Source organism: Diabrotica virgifera, chromosome 3 (genome assembly GCF_917563875.1).
Source record: "Diabrotica virgifera virgifera chromosome 3, PGI_DIABVI_V3a".
Lineage (NCBI taxonomy): Eukaryota > Metazoa > Arthropoda > Insecta > Coleoptera > Chrysomelidae > Diabrotica > Diabrotica virgifera.
In genome coordinates, this window is record NC_065445.1 from 2130931 (window position 1) to 2153845 (window position 22915).

At 33.5% G+C, this 22915-nt stretch overlaps 1 protein-coding gene across 3 annotated transcripts; it reads right to left on the bottom strand.

The window, feature by feature from the left end:
* Nucleotides 1–529: 529 nt before the first annotated feature.
* LOC114324438 (arrestin domain-containing protein 15) lies at nucleotides 530–21362 on the bottom strand. 3 transcript variants are annotated; one of them, XM_028272292.2, is made up of 9 exons: nucleotides 21300–21362; nucleotides 19918–20040; nucleotides 16866–17015; nucleotides 13487–13695; nucleotides 7423–7605; nucleotides 6132–6323; nucleotides 5956–6073; nucleotides 3108–3221; nucleotides 530–847 (listed from the first exon to the last, which is right to left on the bottom strand). In XM_028272292.2, the coding sequence occupies exons 2-9, from the start codon at nucleotides 20021–20023 to the stop codon at nucleotides 768–770; spliced, it is 1152 nt and encodes a 383-aa protein (XP_028128093.2). In that variant the 5' UTR covers nucleotides 20024–20040; nucleotides 21300–21362; the 3' UTR covers nucleotides 530–767. The 3 variants fall into 3 exon arrangements, with proteins under 3 accessions (XP_028128093.2, XP_028128092.2, XP_028128094.2); XM_028272291.2 differs by having other exon boundaries at nucleotides 21153–21314; XM_028272293.2 differs by lacking the exon at nucleotides 21300–21362 and adding an exon at nucleotides 20970–21100.
* Between the last annotated feature and the right edge of the window lie 1553 nt (nucleotides 21363–22915).

A 22915-nucleotide genomic window follows, 5' to 3' on the forward strand; every position in this document is an offset into this window, starting at 1 on the left:
CTGTCAAATGTTGTATAATCTGTGTATAATATTAATATACACGGATTATACGAGAAATGACACAAGCTCGAAACAAATGACTGTGAATGAAAAGCCCTATAGGAAGACGATCAGCGGGAAGACCACAAAACCGATGGGATGACAACTTACTGGAGACACATTGAAAATCAGACAAAGTCATCAAGTCATGTCTTTACAAAATGAAGAAGATTTTTCATACAAATAATTTTCCTTTGCTTTCCATCATATTTGCTTTTGTATTTCTCTGTGCATTTTGGAATATCTTGTTTTATCTAGTTTTAATAATCCTTCATTAACTTATTATTTCGTCGGTCATCCAGTCTTTTTTATTTTTCTGTCACTTTTTATTGACTTGATCAAACGATTGTTAACCATATAATAAATAAGTAGAGTTGTTTTTTATTCTAAAAATATAATCAACGTGATCTTACATAAAAATATTAAAAAATGTGTTATTTTAAATAACAGATATAAATGCTACAAAGATAATAAAAAAAGCAAACAACGATTTTAAACTTTAAAAGTTTGTATATCATTAAAACGTATATAGAAAATATAAAATTCTTCAATACACTTTTTGGAGGGAACTATTGGAATGTCTTCAAGTGAGATTTTAGCTGCAATTAATAAATGACATCCTTCAAACTTGAAGGACGTATTTTCGAGTATTTGTTGATAGAGACCTGTAAAAAACTACTGAACACAATAAATGTCATCATGTCAATTCAATAATGCATTGTTCCAGATTAATCCTTTTTTGTTTTTCGGGCATCAAAAGTCGCTCTTATAGCTTCTTCATAAGATGGAGGAAGATTATCGATGTCATCTAAAAATTAAGAATTTTAAGTAAGCATTCGCTATGATACAATATAATAGCAGACCAATGAATATAGACGCATATAGAAGCATACTTCAAATGGAAGAAATGGTCACGGTTAGTATACTTCAAAATACTCTTATATATGGCATTCTATTAGTTGTAGATTTCTACCATTTACTATATTATTTATACTATCTACTATTTACTTACTGAGAAATCACTAGAGTATAATAGACTAGCATTTTTACGTCTGATTGACTTGAAGAAAGCATTTGACATAGTCAGACTCAAAGATGTAATCCATCTTCTGTGTAATAGAGAAGTCCGCCTAGATATCATACAAATCGTTGAAGACATCTACCAAAACAACAAACTGGAAGTCAGAATAGATGGACAACTTACAGAACCTACAGGCATAGGCAGCGGAATAAGACAGTGAGACTCATCGAGTCCTATGCTCTTCAATTTAATCATGGATGAAATCATCAAAAACGTCAACAAAGGAAGAGGATACATAATGGGACACAAAGGAGTAAAAATACTCTGTTATGCAGACGGTGCAATATTCATAGTCGAAGATGAAGATAAACTGCCAAGATTACAGCACAGATTTAACATAAAAGCAAACGAATTCAATATGGCAATTTCATCTCAGAAAACTAAAACAATAGTAATAAGTAGGGAGCGGATTTTATGCTAAATGCTGCATATTTCGCATATTTGAGAACTTTACTAAATTTTGCAAATTTTTAAAGAAACATGCATATTTTGTGCCTATTAAAAAACATTTAAGTCCAAAAACAAATTTTAAATTTTTTAATTTGACACAAAATATTTCCCCGCGCAGGCTGTCGTATCTATTAATTCGAGAACTACCTGAAGAGGACGGCTCATTCACCGGCTTTCATTTTTTCTTAGGAAATACCCGATCTTTACACAAAGTACTTATGGTGCGTATAGTAACCCGTTATAAAATGATTGTAGGATGTTAAAGTGATGAAGGATAGTTTACCCGGAAACCCGAATTTTATTTACTTTTATTATATTTAGTAGGTACATACCTATGATTCCGGTGAATCTTTTAAATCCTCTATTGTTAAGAGAATTTTCACCTTTAACCATAGTTTTACGATTTTCTAACGGAAATTAACAAGTTATTTTAAATACCTTTCAATTAATTCTATTGATGTTGAAAGGAGTTTTTCAAGTTATAAAAATATTTTATCTAATCAAAGAATATGTTTCCTCGTAAAGAATTTGGAAAAACACATTGTAGTGAATTATAATCGAAGATAATAATATATTTATAATGATATTGTTGTTTTATTTTAAATAGGTAACTATTGGTAGCAGTTTTTGTAAAAACTGTGAATAAATGGCATATTATTAAAAAAAAATGATTTTATTTGAAAGATAATAAATACGATTGCCGCCCCCCCTATAAAAGGACCCCTTAGAATAGAATAGAACAGAAAATTTGTGGTTTCTCGAAATGCGCATTTTTTGAATTTTTGTGCATATCTTGCGCATATTTCGTAATTTTTTACCGCATATATATGCGCATATTTCATCAAAATTTATCGCATATAAATCCGCTCCCTAGTAATAAGTAAAGAACCAATCAAACGTAAAATAGAAATTGATAGTATATCAGTATTGCACAACTAATGGAAATAAAATACCTTTGAATTTGATTGTTAAGCTACGAAGACTTGGAAGAAGAAGTGAGAAATCAAGTACAAAAAGCAAATATACTGGCAGGATGACACTATATATGGCGAAAGCGACATATTAAAACTGAGATTAAGTCAATAATTTATAAAGCCGCTGTACGACCAATATTGACATATAGGGATTTTCATCGATTGTCATTTGTTTCGAGCTTCTGTCATGTGTCACATAATATTAATATATCTACGTCATACGTCTTTGGTTTGTATCATTGGTATTACCAATAACGTAAGACGTAGATATATTAATATTATGTGACACATGACAGAAGCTCGAAACAAATGACTGTGAATGAAAAGCCCTATACATCAGAAACAAGACTCGATACAGTCACAAGTCACAACACAAAGACTACTAGAAACGGCAGAGATGAGAGTTAGCTGTAATCCCTAGGGATTGTAATGCCTAATGAATGAATAAATAGGTTGTCAACGAGGGATGTTGCGGTGGGGAAGGGTTCCCAAACAACTTTTACTAAAAATGACAAAGAAGTGTCCTTCTATATGCGTCTATATTCGTTGTCTATTCTGCTTACCTGTCGTTCTAGGGGCAGTTGGCTGATAATCTGCCGGAGGTGCACTAGCATTATCGGACGTGTTAAAGAAATTAAAACCTAAAGGTCTATTTATGGCTCCAGAACTATGGACCCCTACAAATAGGAAAAAAATATATATTAACATATAAATAACATAGCGTCATAAAGTATTTAAAAAAGACTTTGCCCTAATAAAAATTGTTATCCAGCTCTTATCTTTTGTATCTTCATGGATGTAGTAAAATAAACTAGATATAGAACTCGGCGAAAATAAGTGATATCGATTTTTTAAAGTTTAGTGCGAGTATTGTCCGCTAGGTGGACACGCATAAACAGGCCAAAAATGTAATTAATGTTTACTTAACTACTACTACTGTCGGTTTACAGCGTTCTCTGTTTAACCGTATACCTGGAGGGATATCTCTCTCCTCTAGTGCTTTATCAATTCGTTCCCTCCAGCTTCTTCTCGGCCTTTCTCATTTCCTTCTCCCTTGTGGTGTCCACGTCAAAATCTGATTATTGATTCTGCCATCTGGCTTTCTCTGTACATGGCCGTATCATATTAGTTGTTTTGTTTTTATGTCATCAATTATTGTATGTGTGACTCCCAACATTTCTCGTATTCTCCTCTCATTTACTATCCGATCTCTTCTTTATTTGCCTGCTGCTCTTCTTCAGAAGTCCATTTCTGTTACTATGGTTTGTTTTTTAACCAAGAGGAGTGATTCCAATTTACCGCGCTGTATTGCTTGTTTGTAATTGGTCCAACCGCAGACAAGTTTACTCCACTGTTATAAAATTTTGACACTAATGACATTTATCAAATTTTGACACTAGTGACATTTCATAGGTTAATTAAGTTATATCGGCGATTTTTGTGTTTTCTGTGTTATTCCTTTAATTTTTAGATTGTTAATCTGCTTTTATATAAAAAGCAGTTGTTTTTGGAACTTTTTAGGGACATATTAATTTAATATATTTATGGATTACCGTTAAGGGCCGACTAGATCAACCAAAAAAGAAGATGTACTTGGTTATTATTCTAGTGACTTTCCTGGGTGTGAATCTGTCTTTTTAGTTTACTCCTCCTGGTTAAAAAATAAACTATAGTAACATTTTCTCTGTTCTTTGTTTCAGTTTTCAGTGGTCAAACTTCACTGCTATATGTGATTACACTTACACAAGTATGGTATTGTATATGAACTGTTTGTTCGCTTTAGATATTGTTTGGTCCCACAGAATGCCGTTCATCATGGATACCCCAGGCAACCAAGTGACGTCAATAACGTCGAGGAAACGTCAGTTTTTGGTTGAATATATACACGTGTTTGAACATTACGTCGTAGAAACGTCTTTTGTAGGTGATTTTAAATACGTAAGATTAATGACGTTAAAATACGTTTAAAAACACGTTTTTACTTGATAGCCTAAGTCTGACGTCACAAAATTGGGAGAAGCTTAAAGGCTTAGGTAATGCTTATGACTTCAAACAATTTCCATAAGAAATTTTTCATCTATTGTTTACATGCTTTGTGTGGTAAAATAAGACTTTTCATTTAGATATTTAGTTGAATAAACGAGTTAAGAGATTTTTGTACGTTTTTCTTAAGCGAGTTAGTTCAATGCAATAGTTCTTCTTGAAAACTGTTTGAGGTTATGTTATTTGTTTTGTTTTGGTGTTTATTATCTGTTTATGAACTAATTATGTGTTATCGAGTTTAATTAAATTAATTTGTTAATAAATTATTTATTAGTTTATGTTGTTTCAGTTTTGACACAGTAAGTATATATAAAAAGTGAAAATTCTATATTTGTTGCATTGAGGGTATTTTAATTCTATACATTAAATGTTAAATGAAAAATTGCAATATCAACAATGCCCATGCGAATAATTGTTGTGTATTTTTAAAACCATAAAATGAAAAATAATCTAAAAAACGACATAAAAACTACGTTATTGATATCACGTATGTTAAAACGTGATAAAAATGACATCAATTGTGGTGTAACAAATTCACGCGACTTTCGACGTCGAAAAAAATTAATAAACTGGCGTGGTTTGGTGATAATTATGACGTCCTTTCAACGTTGTGTAAACGTTATTTGGTTGCCTGGGACAGCTTTTCTACCCTGCATGTTTCTATCTTTTATAATAGCATCGAGTGTTCCATCTTGAGTTATATTCATGCCCAGGTACTTGTATTCATCACGGTGTTTAATTTCTACCCCATCGTCTAATATCTAATGTAATTGACTGTTTTGTCCCTCCAATACAAATGGCTTCAGTTTTCTTAATATTGACTTCGAGGTCCCATTTGTTATATTCTTCTATTAGTTTCCGCATCATGTAACTTAAGTCGTCATGATCCTGAGCAATCAGAATGTGGTCATCAGCGAAACATAAAGTGTATAGTGTTGTCTCGTCATTGAGAGGGATTCTCATACCATTACATTTTCTTTTCCACAGCTTGAGTGCTTGTTCCAGACAAATTTTGAAAAGGGTAGGCGAAATACAGCAACCCTCCTTCAATCCTTTCGTAACCGTAAAAAGCTCAGACATCTTTGATACAGTTTTAATTTTTGCAGTCGTTCCATTGTACAGACTTTGGACTGCTTTAATAAAACTATGTTTAATGTTGGTTACTGTAGGATTGACCATAGTTTGCTGAGGAGCACACTGTCATATGCTTTTTGTAAGTTTACTTAACTAAAATAATATTAATTTTCTAATCGAATGTAGTTTGTTTCTAAATACAAAATTATAAAGCAAGGAGAAGAGAACATAATATATTAAAGATGACAGTGTTGACTCTTATTGTTTTCTTATCTTTGTATTTATTAAACTTACGTCTAACAGGTCCATGAGGATGTGTTATTCTTCTAGATCTTTCAACTGGAATGTGACCAAGTTTAAGTTCAGTCTGAACATCTAACTTTGTATCAGAATCTTGTATTTTACATTCAGCCTAAAACGAATTGAAATGTTAATGGTCAAGTCTGACTGACTGTTCATGGTTCACCTACCTTCAACACACACTTCTGTCGAAATAAGGTACTTCCAATAAAATTTGGAATGTCTATAACATCTGGTACTTGGAATCTGAATGAGTATAATTCCTGCTGCCCATGAGCCAATCCCCTGGCTTTAGCTCCCGTTAAGAGTTTTTCATAATACTTCCGACTTCTTCTAGGAGCTGCAGCAGTAGTTTCAACTACCTAAAACATATATAAATTACAAATCCACGAGGAAAAATTTCCTGTAGTTGACTGTATACCATTACAAAAACATAAAATCCTTTATAAAAGGTTCAAAACAACAGGGAAATTATAACTTCCTGTGGAACTGTCATTCTTGTCATGTCACCATTCAGAATTTCCGTTATCAAAATCACTTGCTTCCATACAGTCATGATGTGAACTTGTCAGATAGAGCTCATTGGTACCTCGGGCGAAAAACATGGGATATCTTAATCATCCATGTTATAATTCACATCTTTGTCATATGTTCCGATGACGGATCAATTGTAAAGGGTTTTTACCCTGTTATTTTACTTTGGTGGCTTGCATGTAGATTCTAAGTGAGTATAACCTATAACTTTTTATAACCTTAGTCAACATTTTAAATACTTTGCATCATTTTATCTGGTTGTACACATTTTAGGATTGCACTGATGATGATCGGTCAACCGATCGAAAACTAGTTTTGTCTTTGATGTAGCCCTGTATAGGGATTTTAACAAATATACCTTTTATAAAGGATTTTATGATATAAATTACACTTTTTTTGACATCCATGCAGATCAACAGCATGTAAGTTGTGAATAACACGTTTATTGGGCCGGGGAAGTCGTCAACCCAGACACGTCGTCTCAAGGCTGATAAGATAGAGAACATTCCTGTGGATAGGCAGGGCAGTTACGAATGAGGTTCAACCAAATAAGTACCCGATGATCAAATAAGAGCATGATATAGGGCAGAAGCTATGAAGCATGATATAGGGCAGAAGCTATTACACTGAGGCTGTATAATGTATGAGCGGAGTGAAGAAAGGATAAAATTAAGAAAGAGCATATTAGGGGAAGTCTGTGGGAAATTGAGACGGTAATCACCCAACACAAAGAACTGCTGACCTGCAGGTTCCTGGTAGGTGTAGGAGAATAAGACCAAAGAAGACATGGACAAGACGCTTAGGCAGGACATATCGATAAAGGGAAATGATTTCGATATAACCCAAGATAGAATCATATGGAAAAATGTAATTAGAAAAGCCAATTTCGCTTAGCGATACAGTCAAAAATAATGATGAATGACTTACCAATGTCAGAGTTACATCTATTTCGGATATTTCTCGATCTGATTTATTGTTCACCTCCAATTTAAATGTAATAGGTTCATTAACTGTGTAGGCTTCTCTTTCCAATATCAGATCCATCGTAACTGGGTCACCAGCGTAACAACAATGCCATATGATTTCTTCGTTTTGATAAACAATTGGTTCCTAAAAATTTAATTCCACAATTCAACAACATCGTAGACAATTTGTTTTAGTTTGTGGACTGTATGAGATTAGCTGGTTTAAGCGGGAATTTATAGAGAGGTTGTGATAAACAGACAATATTATAAGTTTATATTAAAAGTCTTACCGATATCCTATGTCACTGATTACTGATCGCGTCCTGATTAACACATATTCCGTTTCACTCGCGGATTACACTGGTTAATGAATGTTAACTGTTCTTAACGGTTTTACGGTTATTTTACATCGGATTACTGTCTTATTTTGCGGAGATGTGTTGTCAAACGAAAGCTAACATACGAGTGATTCAATAAAATTGTGTTTTGACTAGGAAAGTTTTGGGGTAGTTCTGATTTCTTCCATTATATATGTGTTTTGGGCTGCTGAATCCGAATATAAGGTTTACGGACAAAATTTCTTGCCGAAACATTGAAAAAATCATGAAAAAAGCGAAAAATTTCATCTTTTTTCCGCTTTTTTGCTCAAAACTCGAAAACTGTTAACTTGTAGTAAATAAACTGTTAACAGAAATTAAAGTACTTAAAATTATCTACAAATATCACTATTTACTTTTTTTTTCAGACGAACCGTTCGGTCTAAAGTACAAGTTGAAAATTGCCAATTTTTAACGGTCTCGGCAAAACCCACTTTTTACATTCCAAAACTTTATTTTTTATTAGAATGCTGTCATTTGATAAATTTCTCCTAGTTTTCTGTACAAATAATAAATGTTAGTTCATAGGTATGGCATGTCTCTTGTGACAGCTTCCATGAGTCCATTCCGTCCTAAGAGGCCGGGAATATCTCTGCTTTTATCTTAGAGCCACAGAAGATTAGACACAGATGGAGTCACAGTTTCAGTCAGAGCCGGCCCGTGGGTAATATTTCACCCGTGCGAATTACTATTGTGGCGCCCCCCACTCGCTTCGCTCATTCTGCAAACTTTCACACGCGTGCCTTAAACGTGTACTTTTAACACTTATATCATAAATAACTATTAAATTAATAACAATTGAACTTGAAAATGAATTAAACTTAAAAATAACAATGTTGAGCTTTGGACATAAAGTGTTAGTTAGGCCTTGTAAGGCAATGAGACATGACATTGTGTTATTATGTTATAGGCTAAGTTGAACGCAGTTAACTTTCCTAGATTTTCTCTGGGCAAACTCATTTACAATTGCATTAACATCAATATCCTCGAGCACTGCAAACTCAATTGACATCAAAGCTAGTCGCACCAATCTGTCTTGCGACAATGAAGACCTCAGATAATTTTTTATTATTTTCAACTTGGAGAAACTCCTTTCTCGACTCGCGACAGACACTGGGAGAGTAAGAAGGATTCGCAGTGCTACACACAGGTTAGGAAAGTTCCCTACAAATCCGCTGTCTGCTAAGTAGCTCAATATGTCAACTGGGCCTTTGATTTTGCCTTTGTCTTATTTTTCGACATTGTGACCATCAATGTCACTATGCTGGCCATAAGTAAGAGCAATGTGTAGGTCCTAGCAGCATCTTAATAAGGTTTTCTCATCACTTGTGGTCTTTGAATGTAGAAACCTAAACAGTTGGTGATAGTATTGAAGCTGCTCAAATCTGTCTCCCAGAGAAGAGATACATTGATCCAAGACCACATAGAAGAATTTAGTTTTGAACACGATCTCAGGATCAAGAACTGTTTTATCACTTGATTCATAAGAAAGCATTTTCTTCTTTTTTCTCGGCCACAGTTCACTTTCTTTAGGGAATGCTGGGCCAACTTCAATCATTCGGCCATTTCCCTGCAATCGACTAATATTCTGTTGAATCCTTCATCACTCCTTGTTTCTTGAAAAAATTGCTCCGTTGAAGAAATCAAAGCAAGAGAGTTTGCTATGTCCATGTCAACCTCTTGAAGTTTCTTGCTTATGAGGTTTATATTAAACAAACTCATATGCCACGTTACTAAGCAGCAGATGAATCGGAAGTCTTTCAACTTTTTGGCCAAACTTGTAACTATATTTCTTGCATATGCGTCTAGCCTTTTTTGGTCTTGACTAAATTCAAAAAGCACGTTGCACACAATGCAGAGAGCAAGGCGACACACCAGTCCCCCGTCGCTCAGTAGAAGAAATGGCGCGGTGTGCGCAGTATTCCACCACACATACAATTATGTCTTTTTGTCTATAATAAAATTAAAACTGACTAAGGCTTTGTGAAATATTACTAATTCATCATAAATGAATGAATAATTGGCTTAAAAATTGACATAATTTAAATAATTGATCGCTTTTTAATTTTTTTTGGGGTAGGGGGGAAATTCGCCTTAAACCCTTGGCGCCCTGTGCAGGCGCACGGCTCGCACGGCCCTCGGGCCGGCTCTGGTTTCAGTTGGTGTGAACATTTCCTTCGGATCTGTTATCTTGATGTCTGATAAACCTTGAGGTTTTGTCCTTTTAAAATGAATTGGTTGAACAGCTCCCTGACTTCCATAAACCTCAGGTGCGGGTTTCTTTTTATCCGAGGAATGGATTGCCTAGGAGCTACTGCATGTTTTGGTGCAATACAAGAAATGGCACATGACGTGAAAAGTTTGGTATTCGTCGATTGTATGTACGTTAAAATCAGCGTTATCGTATACCTGCTGTCTAAAGCACGGCAGGTCAATTTTCTGCGGATCGCCTGCGAATACTGACACTTCCAGGCGAACAGCTTCTGTATAGGATGAGCAAAATCCCAAAGAGGAAACTACATCAACCTATTTTCTTGAGCCGTACTTTTTGTAGAGAAAACGGCCAACCCTGAAAGGAATGGTGAGACCAACTACCTGGGCCTTACTGCCGCTACAAGACTTTGAGCAAGCGCGTTGCTTATCTGGAAGTGTCAGCAATCGCAGGCGATCCGCTGAAAATTGACCATCCGTGCTTTACACAACAGGTGTACGAAAACGCTGATTTTAACCCTTTCTATGCCAGGCCTTACTTTGCATGTTCGTCCCTCAATCCCAAAGGTTTTTCATGCTTAGAGTCCCATTGCCTTATATATACGTCGCATATAAATAAACAAATAAATGACCAAAACATGTTTTTAATGAGTTTTTTTAACCAACTTAAACGTTTTCTTTTCAAAAGTACTCATCAGAGAGCAAAACCAACTTGAAAAAATGTAACTAACTTAAAAAAAAAATGTAATGTGTGTAACTTTTAATGTAACTAACATTAAAAGTTTTCTTTTGTGTGGTACTCCTCAAAACATGACACTACGCAAAGGCCGACTCCGCATCTTGTACACATGTATCTCGATTCGCTTCTTTTTTTCTGGTCTTTTCTGTGGCTACAGACGCTTTACCTTCTAGCAGTTACCTATGAGCGTTGCCACCAGTGCTATAATATAGCATATATCTAAAATATGTGAACAAATATATACGGCAATGGGTACGCATGACCTGTCTTAGGTGCCAACATTTTGAGGCTTTGGTAACAATAATCTAACATTTTCGGACATATTTCTATGGCATTGGGATACCAATGAGTCTAAAATTTTATAAGCAACGCATATTTTCGACTTTGGTAAAGTGAGACCATAACACCTTGAACGTATATATACGGCGGCTGGGAATACAGACCCACTTTTTCAAAAACATATATATGCAACGTTGAGATAGAAAGGGTAAACGTACATACAATCGACGGATATTGCAACAAAACATGCAATAGCTCCTAATCAATCCATTCCTCGGCTAACAACTAAACCCGCACCGCACCTGAGGTTTATGGCAGTCAGAGAGCTGTTCAACTAATACATTTTGAAAGGACAAAACCTCAAGGTTTATCAGAAATCAAGATCCGAAGGGAATGTTCACACCAACTGAAACTGTGACTCCATCTGTGCCTGATCTTCTGTGGCTCTAGGGAAAAGCAGAGACATTCTCGGTATTTTAGGATGGAATGGATTCATGGAAGCTGTGAGAAGAGACATACCATATTCATATTATGAACTAACATTTATTATTTTTACAGAAAACTAGGAGAAATTTATCAAATGACAGCATTCTAATAAAAACTAAAGTTTTGGAATGTAAAAAGTGGGTTTTGCCGAGAGCGTTAAAAATTGGCAATTTTCAACTTGCACTTTAGACCGAACGGTTCGTCTGAAAAAAAAGTAAATAGTGATATTTGTAGATAATTTTAAGTACTTTAATTTCTGTTAACAGAACATTTACTAAGAGTTAATAGTTTTCGAGATTTGAGCAAAAAAGCGGAAAAAAAACTGAAATTTTTCGCTTTTTTTGCGATTTTTCAATGTTCCGGCTAGAAATTTTGTCCGCAAACCTCATATTCGGATTCAGCAGCCCAAAATCCATATACAGGGTGTCCAGAAACTCTACCGACAAACGAAGACAGGAGATTCCTCAGATAATTTTAAGACAATTTAACCCAATTCACCTAGTCCGAAAATGCTTCCTAAGGGAGCTAGAGCTCTTTGAAGATGGCGCCATGTAATTAGTTTTTCTTAAATACCTCCAGAACGCTTCTATCTAGAAAAACGAAAATTGGTATACATATTTACTTTCCAGAAATGAATCGATTCCATTCATTGCGAATTTCTAGTAGCGGTCATAGGCGTCCGTTTTGGGTAGGGCAACGGTTATGTTATCGCATAACATTTTGTCTTCAACTTTTAAGCATTTTTGTTACTGGATTATTAAATTGTGAGGTATTCTAGTACTAAAAGGTACTCTTACTTTAAGTCGGTAGGACACACCGTTTTCTAGAAAAATCGATTTGAAAGTTTTTAGTTTTGGGAATTTGAAAAAAAAATTGAAAAAAATTGAAAAAAAAAACGATGTATTTTACCAATTTAAAGCAAGAGTAACTTTTAGTACTCGAAAATCTCATAATTGAATAATCTAGTGTCAAAAATACTTAAAAATTAAAGATAATAAAGTTATGCTATAAAATAACTGTTGACCTACCCAAAACGGACGCCTATGACCGTTTCTAGAAATTCGCCATTAATGAAATCGATTTATCTCTGGAATATAAATAAATGTACCAGTTTTCATCTTTCTAAATAGTTTTTTTGAATCTTTTTTTGTTGAAAATGAAAGAACGAAAAATTTTCAAATCGATTTTTCTAGAAAATAGTGTATCCTATCGACTTAAATTAAGAGTACCTTTTAGTACTAGAATACCTCACAATTTAATAATTCAGAGTAAAAAATGCTAAAAAATTAAATACAAAAAAGTTAGGCGATAAAATAACCATTGCCCTACCCAAAACGGACGCCTATGACCGGTACTAGAAATACGAAATGGGTGGAGTCGATTCATTTCGGGAAAGTAAATACGCATACCAATTTTCGTTTTTCTAAATAGACGCGTTCTGGAGGTATTTAAGAAAAACTAATTACATGACGCCATCTTCAAAGAGCTCTAGCTCCCTTAGGAAGCATTTTCGGACAAGGTGAATTGGGTTAAATTGTCTTAAAATTATCTGAGGAATCTTCTGTCTTCGTTTGTCGGTAGAGTTTCTGGACACCCTGTATAATGAAAGAAATCAGAACTACCCCAAAACTTTCCCACTAGGGAGCTCGTAGAGTACAAATTGACTGAATCAGAGAGAGAGAGAGAGAGATTATTAATCACAATGTTCATTTTCGTACTGGGATTTAGCCCAAAAGCCCTTCAACCGGTGCCGATAAAATACAGGAAGTTACCTCTCTTGCAAAGCAATGCCCAAGCATAATAAATTGTCTGTATTGGGTAGGGATGAATAGGTACTATTAAACAGGGTCGGCTTAAGAATTATTTAACTAAGGATTGCAATTATGGGTCTCATACAGTAAAAAATATACATAAGATTATTTTTTGCAACTTACCAGTTGAATTTCTCCTCGTATATCATTAAAATTTATGGGTGCTTTTACATGGATTGGTATCTCTTTTTCATACAAGACAAGGTCATTCTGTATAGTAACTGCAAGACCAAATTTGATCCATCCATTGTTTGATGAATAGGAGCTGGGAATTCTCTTAGGCACTGTGATGGCAAAAGGAAAGTCGTGACGTCCGATAGGCAAAATTAGATCTAAAAAAATAGTATAAAATATATATCACTATTATGATAATTGATAATTGGCTTAAAGAAAGAAATAAGCGACCGACTTGAAGCATTCTAAATGTGGACCTACCGAAGAGTATTAAAAAAAAATTTAGTAGATAGAATAACAAATGTTGAGGTCCTCAGAAAGATGAAAAAGCAAAAAAGAAATCAAGAATACGATTAATAGACCGGGCAGTATCGTCGCCCCCGCTAGCGCAATTATTCCGATTCGATTTTTTTGCACAAACTTACTCAAAAAGAGGTCCTTATAACATATTCACAGGGTGCCGGGCGGTGCCGTGGTCGAAAAATTTTTTAAACAATTTTTTTTAAACAAATTCACAAAAATAATTTTTTTATTTCCAACAATTTTTTTTAGATAATTTGGGTCATTCTGAGCAAAAAAGGTCTCTTGTCATTTTTCTCTAAAATTTACTGTTGTCGAGTTATAGGCGATTAAAAATTTGAAAAATGCGAAAATGACCATTTTCAAGGCTTCATAACTCGATCAAAAATGATTATTATGAAATTCAAAAAGTGACAAAATCAAGATTCAAATACCTTCTTTAGCGTTCTGAAGAGATTTTTGTCATTAATTTATTACAAAGCTGTTATTTTTAGTTATTAACAATTAGTGCTATAGTCTAACTGTATCGCCGCCCCCGTTAGCGGAACAATTTCTATCAAATTTTTTTGCACAAACTTACTCAAAAAGGGGTCCTCATAACATACCCACAGGGTGCCTTGCGGTGCCGTAGTCGAAAAATTTTTTAAACAATTTTTTTTAACAAATTCACAAAAATAATTTTTTCATTTCCAACAATTTTTTTAGATAAGTTGGGTCATTCTGAACAAAAAAGGTTTCTTGTAATTTTTCTCTAAAATTGATTGTTGTCGAGTTATATGCGATTAAAAATTTGAAAAATGCGAAAATGGCCATTTCAAGGTTTCATAACTCGATAAAAATGATTATTATTAAATTCAAAAAGTGACAAAATCAAGATTGAAATACCTTCTTCAGCGTCCTGAAGAGATTTTTGTCATTATTTTATTACAAAGCTGTTATTTTTAGTTATTAACAATTAGCGGTATAGTCCAACTGTATCGTCATCCCCGTTAGCGGAACTATTTCGATTAGATTTTTTTGCACAAACTTACTCAAAAATAGGTCCTTATAACATAACATATCCACAGAGTGCCAGCCGGTGGTCGAAAAATTGTTTAAACAATTTTTAGAGCACGGCACCGGCCGGCACTCTGTGGATATGTTATAAGGACCTCTTTTTGAGTAAGTTTGTGCAAAAAAATCTAATCGAAATAGTTCCGCTAACGGGGGTGACGATACAGTTGGACTATAGCGCTAATTGTTAATAACTAAAAGTAACAGTTTTGTAATAAAATAATGCCAAAAATCTCTTCAAGACGTTGAGGAAGATATTTGAATCTTGATTTTGTCACTTTTTGAATTTCATAATAATAATTTTTAATCGAGTTATGAAGCCTTGAAAATCGCTATTTTCGCATTTTTCAAATTTTTAATCGCGTATAACTCGACAACACTCAAGTTTAGAGAAAAATGACCAAAGACCTTTTTTACTCACAATGATCCAAATTATCTAAAAAAAATTGTCGGAAATGAAAAAATTATTTTTGTGAATTTGTTTAAAAAAATTGTTTAAAAAATTTTTCGACCACGGCACCGCCCGGCACCTTGTGGATATGTTATAAGACCTCCTTTTGAGTAAGTTTGTGCAAAAAAAAGCGAATCGAAATAGTTTCGCTAACGAGGGCGACGATACAGTTGGACTATACCGCTAATTGTTAATAACTAAAAATAACAGCTTTGTAATAAAATAGTGACAAAAATCTCTTCAGGACGTTGAAGAAGGTAGGTATTTGAATCTTGATTTTGTCACTTTTTGAATTTCATAATAATCATTTTTAATCGAGTTATGAAGCCTTGAAAATGGCTATTTTCGCATTTTTCAAATTTTTAATCGCGTATAACTCGACAACAGTCAATTTTAGAGAAAAATGACAGGAGACTTTTTTTGCACGGAATGACCCAAATTATCTAAAAAAAAAATTGTTGGAAATAAAAAAATTATTTTTGTGAATTTGTTAAAAAAAAAATTTTTTTTTAATTTTTCGACCACGGCACCTGTGGATATGTTATAAGGACCTCTTTTTGAGTAAGTTTGTGCAAAAAAATCGAATCGGAATAATTGCGCTAGCGGGGGCGACGATACTGCCCGGTCTATAAGATAAAAAGTCATAATATGTCTGTGATAAATATGTGTTGCTAAAAACCATAAGGCAGGGAAAACGAAGTATTGGAAGAAGACGCATCTGCTGGCTCAACAATCTGAGAAAGTGGTATAATTGCAGTTCCGTCGACTTGTTCAGAGCTGCGATCTCAAAAGTGTAAATATCTGTGATGATTACCAACCTCCTTAGAGGAGACGGTACCTAAAGAAGAAGAAGAATATCACAATTATTTGGTGATACATAGCAGAATATAAAAGAAATGCGAAGAACAAGCATCATGGACACAGTTTGGATTCAGCGATTCATTACGCACCCGAGAGGCTCTATTCGCTGTCCAATAGCACACGAAGTTTTCTGTTCTACTTCGATTGATAACTTATTTTGTTTTTCTGTAGATGGCTCTAGTTCATCCGCGGCATTTCGTTCTTTGCAATTCGGAAAGGCCCAAAGTGTGATACCTAATAAAATCGGAGAGAAGAGGATACGGGACTACTGACGAGGAGGAAAAAACCTCCGAAACCGGTATAGACTCTTCCTGCACTCTCGGATTTAATCAGAGTATTATGCAGCTACTGCATTTTTGTGTTGCAAAGAAATTGAAAATGTTTATATATTTTTATACAGGGTAGATCCCTGGACACTTTCTGAAGCTTCTTGAATAAAACTCGAGGCATTCAAAATGTGGTGTTACAGACGCATTTTAAGAACTGCATGGGTGGATCGTGTGACTAATGTTGAGGTCCTACGTAGAATGGACAAGGAAAGAATGCGAGATAATTAACACCATTTTGATGACTTTATATACGTAAATAAACAAAGTTTTCGTTATGATAATGCTTTCATTTTCAGCTTGTTTGATAATGTGGAAAGCAAATTTTTTTATTCACCTTTAGCTAATTGTTCTTCACATGATATTATATTGTGTTCTCCTTTATAGTGTACTATTCCTGATCTCATGGTGTTCGTTCTTTCATCATATAAACTTTCTGAAGTAGCCCAACTAGTTTCTTCATTACCAACAAATTTGCAAAGTATATCTAAAATAATAAAAAAATGTATAAATGTATAAATAATAAAAAAATGTATAATGTATAAAAAATGTATGCGGATAATAGTATAGTATAGTGGATAAATGTATAATAAAGGATAGCATCTTATATGAGCGGATACCAGAGAGAGGAATATGACTATCAGTGGGTAAGAGATAGTCTTAATTTACCAACACTTGAGTCAAGGAGGACATTGTTAGATTTATGTTTCCTACACAAAGTCATTGCTATAACATTGTTGATTGTCCTCAACTGTTATCACTTGTTAGTCATTAGGTTCCTAATAGAAGCAACAGACAATCAGAAATCTTTTCAGTGTCATTTCAGCACATTAACAATGTGGTATCAATGAACCGACTACACGATTGGTCCGGAGTGCTAATAGCCTGCCAAATATAGGTACTATATCCGTCTATTGATTTCTGCACTTATTGTGTTACTTTGGTTGATTTGTGAGCCTAAATATATGATCTCCCTTACTCCTTTGAATGTATATATTCCAACAGTCAAATCTCCTGGTTTTGCTACTTGCTTATTGCTTGTCACCTTCATATAATTTGTTTTACTATTGTTTGTTTTTTAACCAAGAGGAGTGATTCAAATTTACCGCGCCATAATGCTTGTTTCTAATTGGTCCAATCGCAGGCAAGTTTACTCCACTGTTATTAAATTTTGACACTAATGACATTTATGAAATTTTGGCACTTCTGTCATTTTATACGTTAATTAAGTATATCAGCGATTTTTTGTGTTTTCTGCATTATTCCTTTAATTTTTAGATTTTTTTTATTTTTTTTTATTTATTTAAAACGCGGGATAACCCCATTAACAGTTAAATTACAATACAATATCAGTTAGGTTTCAAAACATAAATTACATATAGTGTAAAAACAATAACAAAAGTTACATTTAAAAAGTTCACTACATACTAAAAATATACGAAATATACTAAGAACAAAATTCAACAATACCATACATATATATCACAAACCAAGAGATCTTTTGAACCGAGATAAAGTTAAATTGAAAATATCGTAATCAAATTCATTTAATAGCCCCATGTATCTATCCAATAGGGCTTTTCATTCACAGTCATTTGTTTCGAGCTTTTGTCATATTTAGTATAATCTGTGTATATTAATATTATAGACAGATTATACAACATCTGACAGGAGCTCGAAACAAATGACAATCGATGAAAAGCCCTATGGGTTATGAATGCCATATTATGTTGTTCTGTGGAAAGGAATGTTGAAAACATTGTGGTAACGTAGAGCTTGGTTTGGAACATTAAAGTTAATGTGATTTAACAAGTTTGGACAATCAATAAATCCATGTATGATCTTATATATAAATATATCACGACGGTTCTTAAGTGGGGGTAAAGATAATTGTTGTTCAATATAGGAATAATCATGATTTCTAATGGCAGTGTGAACATGGTAAGCACAATATCTCAAAAATCTATGCTGGACTCTTTCCAATGTATCAATATTATTCTGAAAATAGGGTGACCAAACAACTGAGCAGTATTCTAAAATAGATCTAACTAAACAACAATACACTAACCTTGTTGAATTAATGGAGAAGTACTTGCAATTCCTAGTAACAAAACCAAGAAGTTTAGATGCCTTTATTGAAATAGTGTTTATGTGGTCAAAGAAAGTAAGTTTCTCATCGAAAATAACACCCAAATCCCGAATAGAAGAAACATATTTCAATGGCATATTGTTAGTCTATTTTTAGTCTACTTTTATATAAAAACAGTTGTTTTTAGAACTCTTTAGCGATGTGTTAGTATAATATAATATGTATGGATTACCATCGAAGGCCGATATGATTAACCAAAAAAGAAGATGTATTTGGTGACTTTTCTAGTACCTTTCTTGGGTGTGAATGTGTCTTTTTAGTTTACTCCTCTTGGTTAAAAAATCAACTAGTATGTATTAATTTATACAGTATTTCTCATGATCATCTTTCAGTGCGTCACAGTTTTTTGATTACTTTCTAACGCATTAAATTGTATGTGACAGAAAAAAAGGCACGTCGGTGATTACATTTCGTCGGTAACATTTTTATAACATTTATTCTAGTTATTCTAGTTGTCGATAGATGGCGCCATAATAAAAAAATATTTTTTTTAATTAGATAATAATATTACAAATATAATATGTATAATTTATAAGACTATACAAATCAAAGAAAATACCATTTTATAAATGCAAGAAACACATTTGATTTGTTTTTATTCCAAATTGAAAATAAAATGTGACAACTGTCAGATTTAACTAAAATGTCATGTTAGAATAAATGTCATAAATGTGTATTATCCATAGAGTTATATATTAGCATAGAGAGAGTGTCATTCAGAGCGAAGTGACGACACCATCTTTTTTATTTGGATTAGTGCTGTTTCACTCTTACGCATAGTAAAGCTGCTACAGTTTTCCTCCTCTTCCGTGCCTATATTCACACTGAATGTCATCATAGATTTTCAATACAATGTGTTAGAAAGAGATGCAGCAAACCAGTCCATGAGATCTTGTCGTCAGGAAGCGCGGAAAGTAGGCTCCCTCTATGTTAATATATACCTCTATGGTATTATCACGGACTTACCCTTTTTCCTATCATTTGTTACGCACTGAAAAATGATCATGAAAAGGACAATAGCCCCATTCTATCTGCTGCTCAATAATTGTTCCTCTTGTTGGAATGTTGAGTAGAAGGTACAATAGGCTATCTCCCTGTCAAAGTCCTATTTGCATGTGAAAAGTTCTCGATACTATTAGATGATCAGTACAAATTATAAATATTATATGACATCTGACATTGTTAGAACATCCTGCCTGCAGGGTAAACCTACATACCTAAATACAAAATATAGACTTACTTTGGATATTTTGAGTGGATGTGAGATCAAGGGTTACTGTTCCTCTTATTATATCATCTGGTTTGTAGGTACCATCTGGATCAGTTAATATAATATCAATATTCATTTCCACTTTTTGGCCTTCTAAAATAATTATAAAAAAATTATTAATATGTACCTAGTTGAAAATCAAATTCTACACACAGAGATATTTGTCACACATATTTGTAATATAGTAAAGAATGGCGGTACAGAGCCCAATTTGAGAAATATGTTAGTATGTGGAAATTTCTCTAAAATTAAGTAACACATTACAAAAATGAGCCTGTACCGCCATTAAGAAAAACAAAAAAATACACTTTCTTTAAATAAACTTTTTTATCCCATGCTAAGATTTTGTGTCCCATTCCATTGGAATTGCAAAAATCGATTCTATAACAAGAAATCAAACTTGACTGGCTTGGCAACATTTAGCGCGCCTATGAGTATAATAATTATTGTTATGACAATATTGTGCCTTCCTTTTTGATACATAGTATAGTTTGGTATAGTGTCACTGTCATACTGCCGGCGCAATGTTGAAAGTTCGCAGAACTTTCGAAAAAAAAAATTCATGACGCGCTGATGTAGCACCTTATTATTTTTTGGTAATGTCAAAAATATTGAATTTTTTTTGGCTTTTTGGCCTTGTGTGATATTTTTGGAAATTAGGTATGTCAAAACAAGAGAATTTTTAAATGAGGATTGTATTTAGAAAAAGTATGCATTGAAATACAGAATCCGTATTTTTTAGAGAATTATAAAGTGAGTAGAAACTCTGAAAGTAGAAAAAACAGTAAATTTTTCTTTATAATTTCTTACAAGTAGCCTCACATCTAGACAAATACCTCTGAAGGTCCCGCCACTGAATGAATTTGACATTTGACAAATCTGGTGTTTACATTTTATCAAATTTTATTTAGTTAACCTTTAAATGTAAACATAATGATATTACATGGAGAACACAATAATAATTATTGTGCTGTAATTCTATATAATGTAATATAAAAATATGATAATATAACTTTACTTACAAATCTAGATAAATTCCGCAACTTTTGTTAAATATATAAATTCCAAATTATCGAGTACCTATGTATTTGTATAATATATTACATTGAGACAAAATACAAAGAACCAATAATCAAAAACCTTCATACAATTTAGAAACCGTTTTACCCATATTTTTAACACTACTCAAAATTAAGATACATTACCAGTTCAAGTATAATTATATTCAACCACTTAATTATTTTGACAACTTAGAATATTAGAATAATAAATTGTTGGACATTGAAACTTCCAAATCACCAAGAGATCTGATAAAACAGTCTTCTCCAAATGCAATTAAAATTTCTACTGACCTTGACATCTGACTCATTAGTTGAAACTTTTTTGAGAGTGTATGTCCATTCTGCGTGTTTAGTTTTGCTAATTCGCGTTCGCCAGTGGCGTCGCATAAAATAATTGTAAATGTTTTCCAACCTGGACTTTTGGGAAAATCTTTTATACTTTTACATGTTTCCTACAGCAATACAGTTTCATCTGTCCTTATTCATGCTTTAATTTTTAAATAAAATAGAAAAAAGATAAATATTCGTCCTATTTATCTGACCTGCAGTTAGAACATTTTCATGGAAAATTGTAAAACAATGGGGATACATACCACTCACCAACTAATACTGTGGCACAGTATAAAGAGGGACAGTAGAACCACTCTCCGAAAAATTGGAAGTAAAATCTTTAGTCGCGCATGGCGACCGCGCAATGTTCCCAGTCGCTAGACCACCACTCTTACATTGCTAGTCGCGTAGAAACGTACGAGTTTTAACAGGGAAAACCCGCATCCACCACTGGCGAATTACCAATTGCGTACTGCCGGTATTACTTCCTGTGATCAAAGCGCCGACAGAAGAGTGATTTTACTGTGGAACCTCTATATACTGTGATCTGATATGAATATTACGTGGCGCGAAAATGTATTTTCATTTTGATGTAAAACAAAATTCTAGTTTTATTTTAAAAGATTTTTCCATAATATTTGCTAAGTTTGAAGTAAACGCTCCACAAAAGAGTAACTTTGATACAGTTCGAATTTTAAAACTCTTTTGTGGCGCGTTTACTTCAAATTTAGCAAATATTATGGAAAAATCTTTTAAAATAAAACTAGAATTTTGTTTTACATAAAAATGAAAATACATTTTCGCGCCACGTAATATTCATATCAGATCTTTTGTAGCTGGAATATTGTATGAGCCACTCATTTTTAAGGCGTTTAACGGTTTTTTATTCTTGTATCAGGAGTTTTTCAAAGTTATTTATAAACTAAATGTATGAAGTTGAATGCAATGTTCCTATTACTATTACTCGTTAAGCTTTATAAATGGTCACCTTTGTTGCATTATCTCCAAAATGATCTAGTGTCCATCGAATGTACACTAGATTTTTTTATATTCGAAATAGATTGAAAAAAAATATTGAGATGACCGGTAAATGACGTCGGATTGCCCGTTGCGAGATCAAATTTAGCGTCGTAATCACTACAACTACATAAACCATTTCGGGAATAATCGTTAATTGGATTATACCTACTTTTGTAGCTGAATAACTTCTAAGAGGCTTAACCGATTTTGATCAATAAACATGAGTTTGAAACGTATTTACCAGTAGTATCTGATGGATTTAAGGTCAAGTATGATAACTGAAGCTATTACAGGAATTATTGATGTTGTTCTGAAGCTAAAAAGAAACAGATAGTAAAAAGAGAAAAATCAAAGAAGCGGCTCTAATTATGCTAAACGAAACCAATTGTGTCGCAAATTCCTCGGTGGAATGCAGTAGGATGTGGATACCCATACTGAAAGAGGAAGTCAATAGAAAGAAAATACCACAATTAATAAGTCAATAGTCGAGTTAGTACATATTTTATATTTTAGTATTACTTATATATCCATATATTATTGATATTATTTATAATTTA

What these genes read in the sequence shown, in the direction of transcription:
- LOC114324438 (XM_028272292.2), bottom strand. Translation starts at nt 20,023, where the DNA reads ATGAATATTGATATTATATTAACTGATCCAGATGGTACCTACAAACCA. An exon ending in TAGATGTAACTCTGACATTG is followed by an intron (nt 6,324 to 7,422) that starts GTAAGTCATTCA and finishes TATATGTTTTAG; the next exon opens with GTAGTTGAAACTACTGCTGC. An exon ending in GACAGAAGTGTGTGTTGAAG is followed by an intron (nt 6,074 to 6,131) that starts GTAGGTGAACCA and finishes AATTCGTTTTAG; the next exon opens with GCTGAATGTAAAATACAAGA.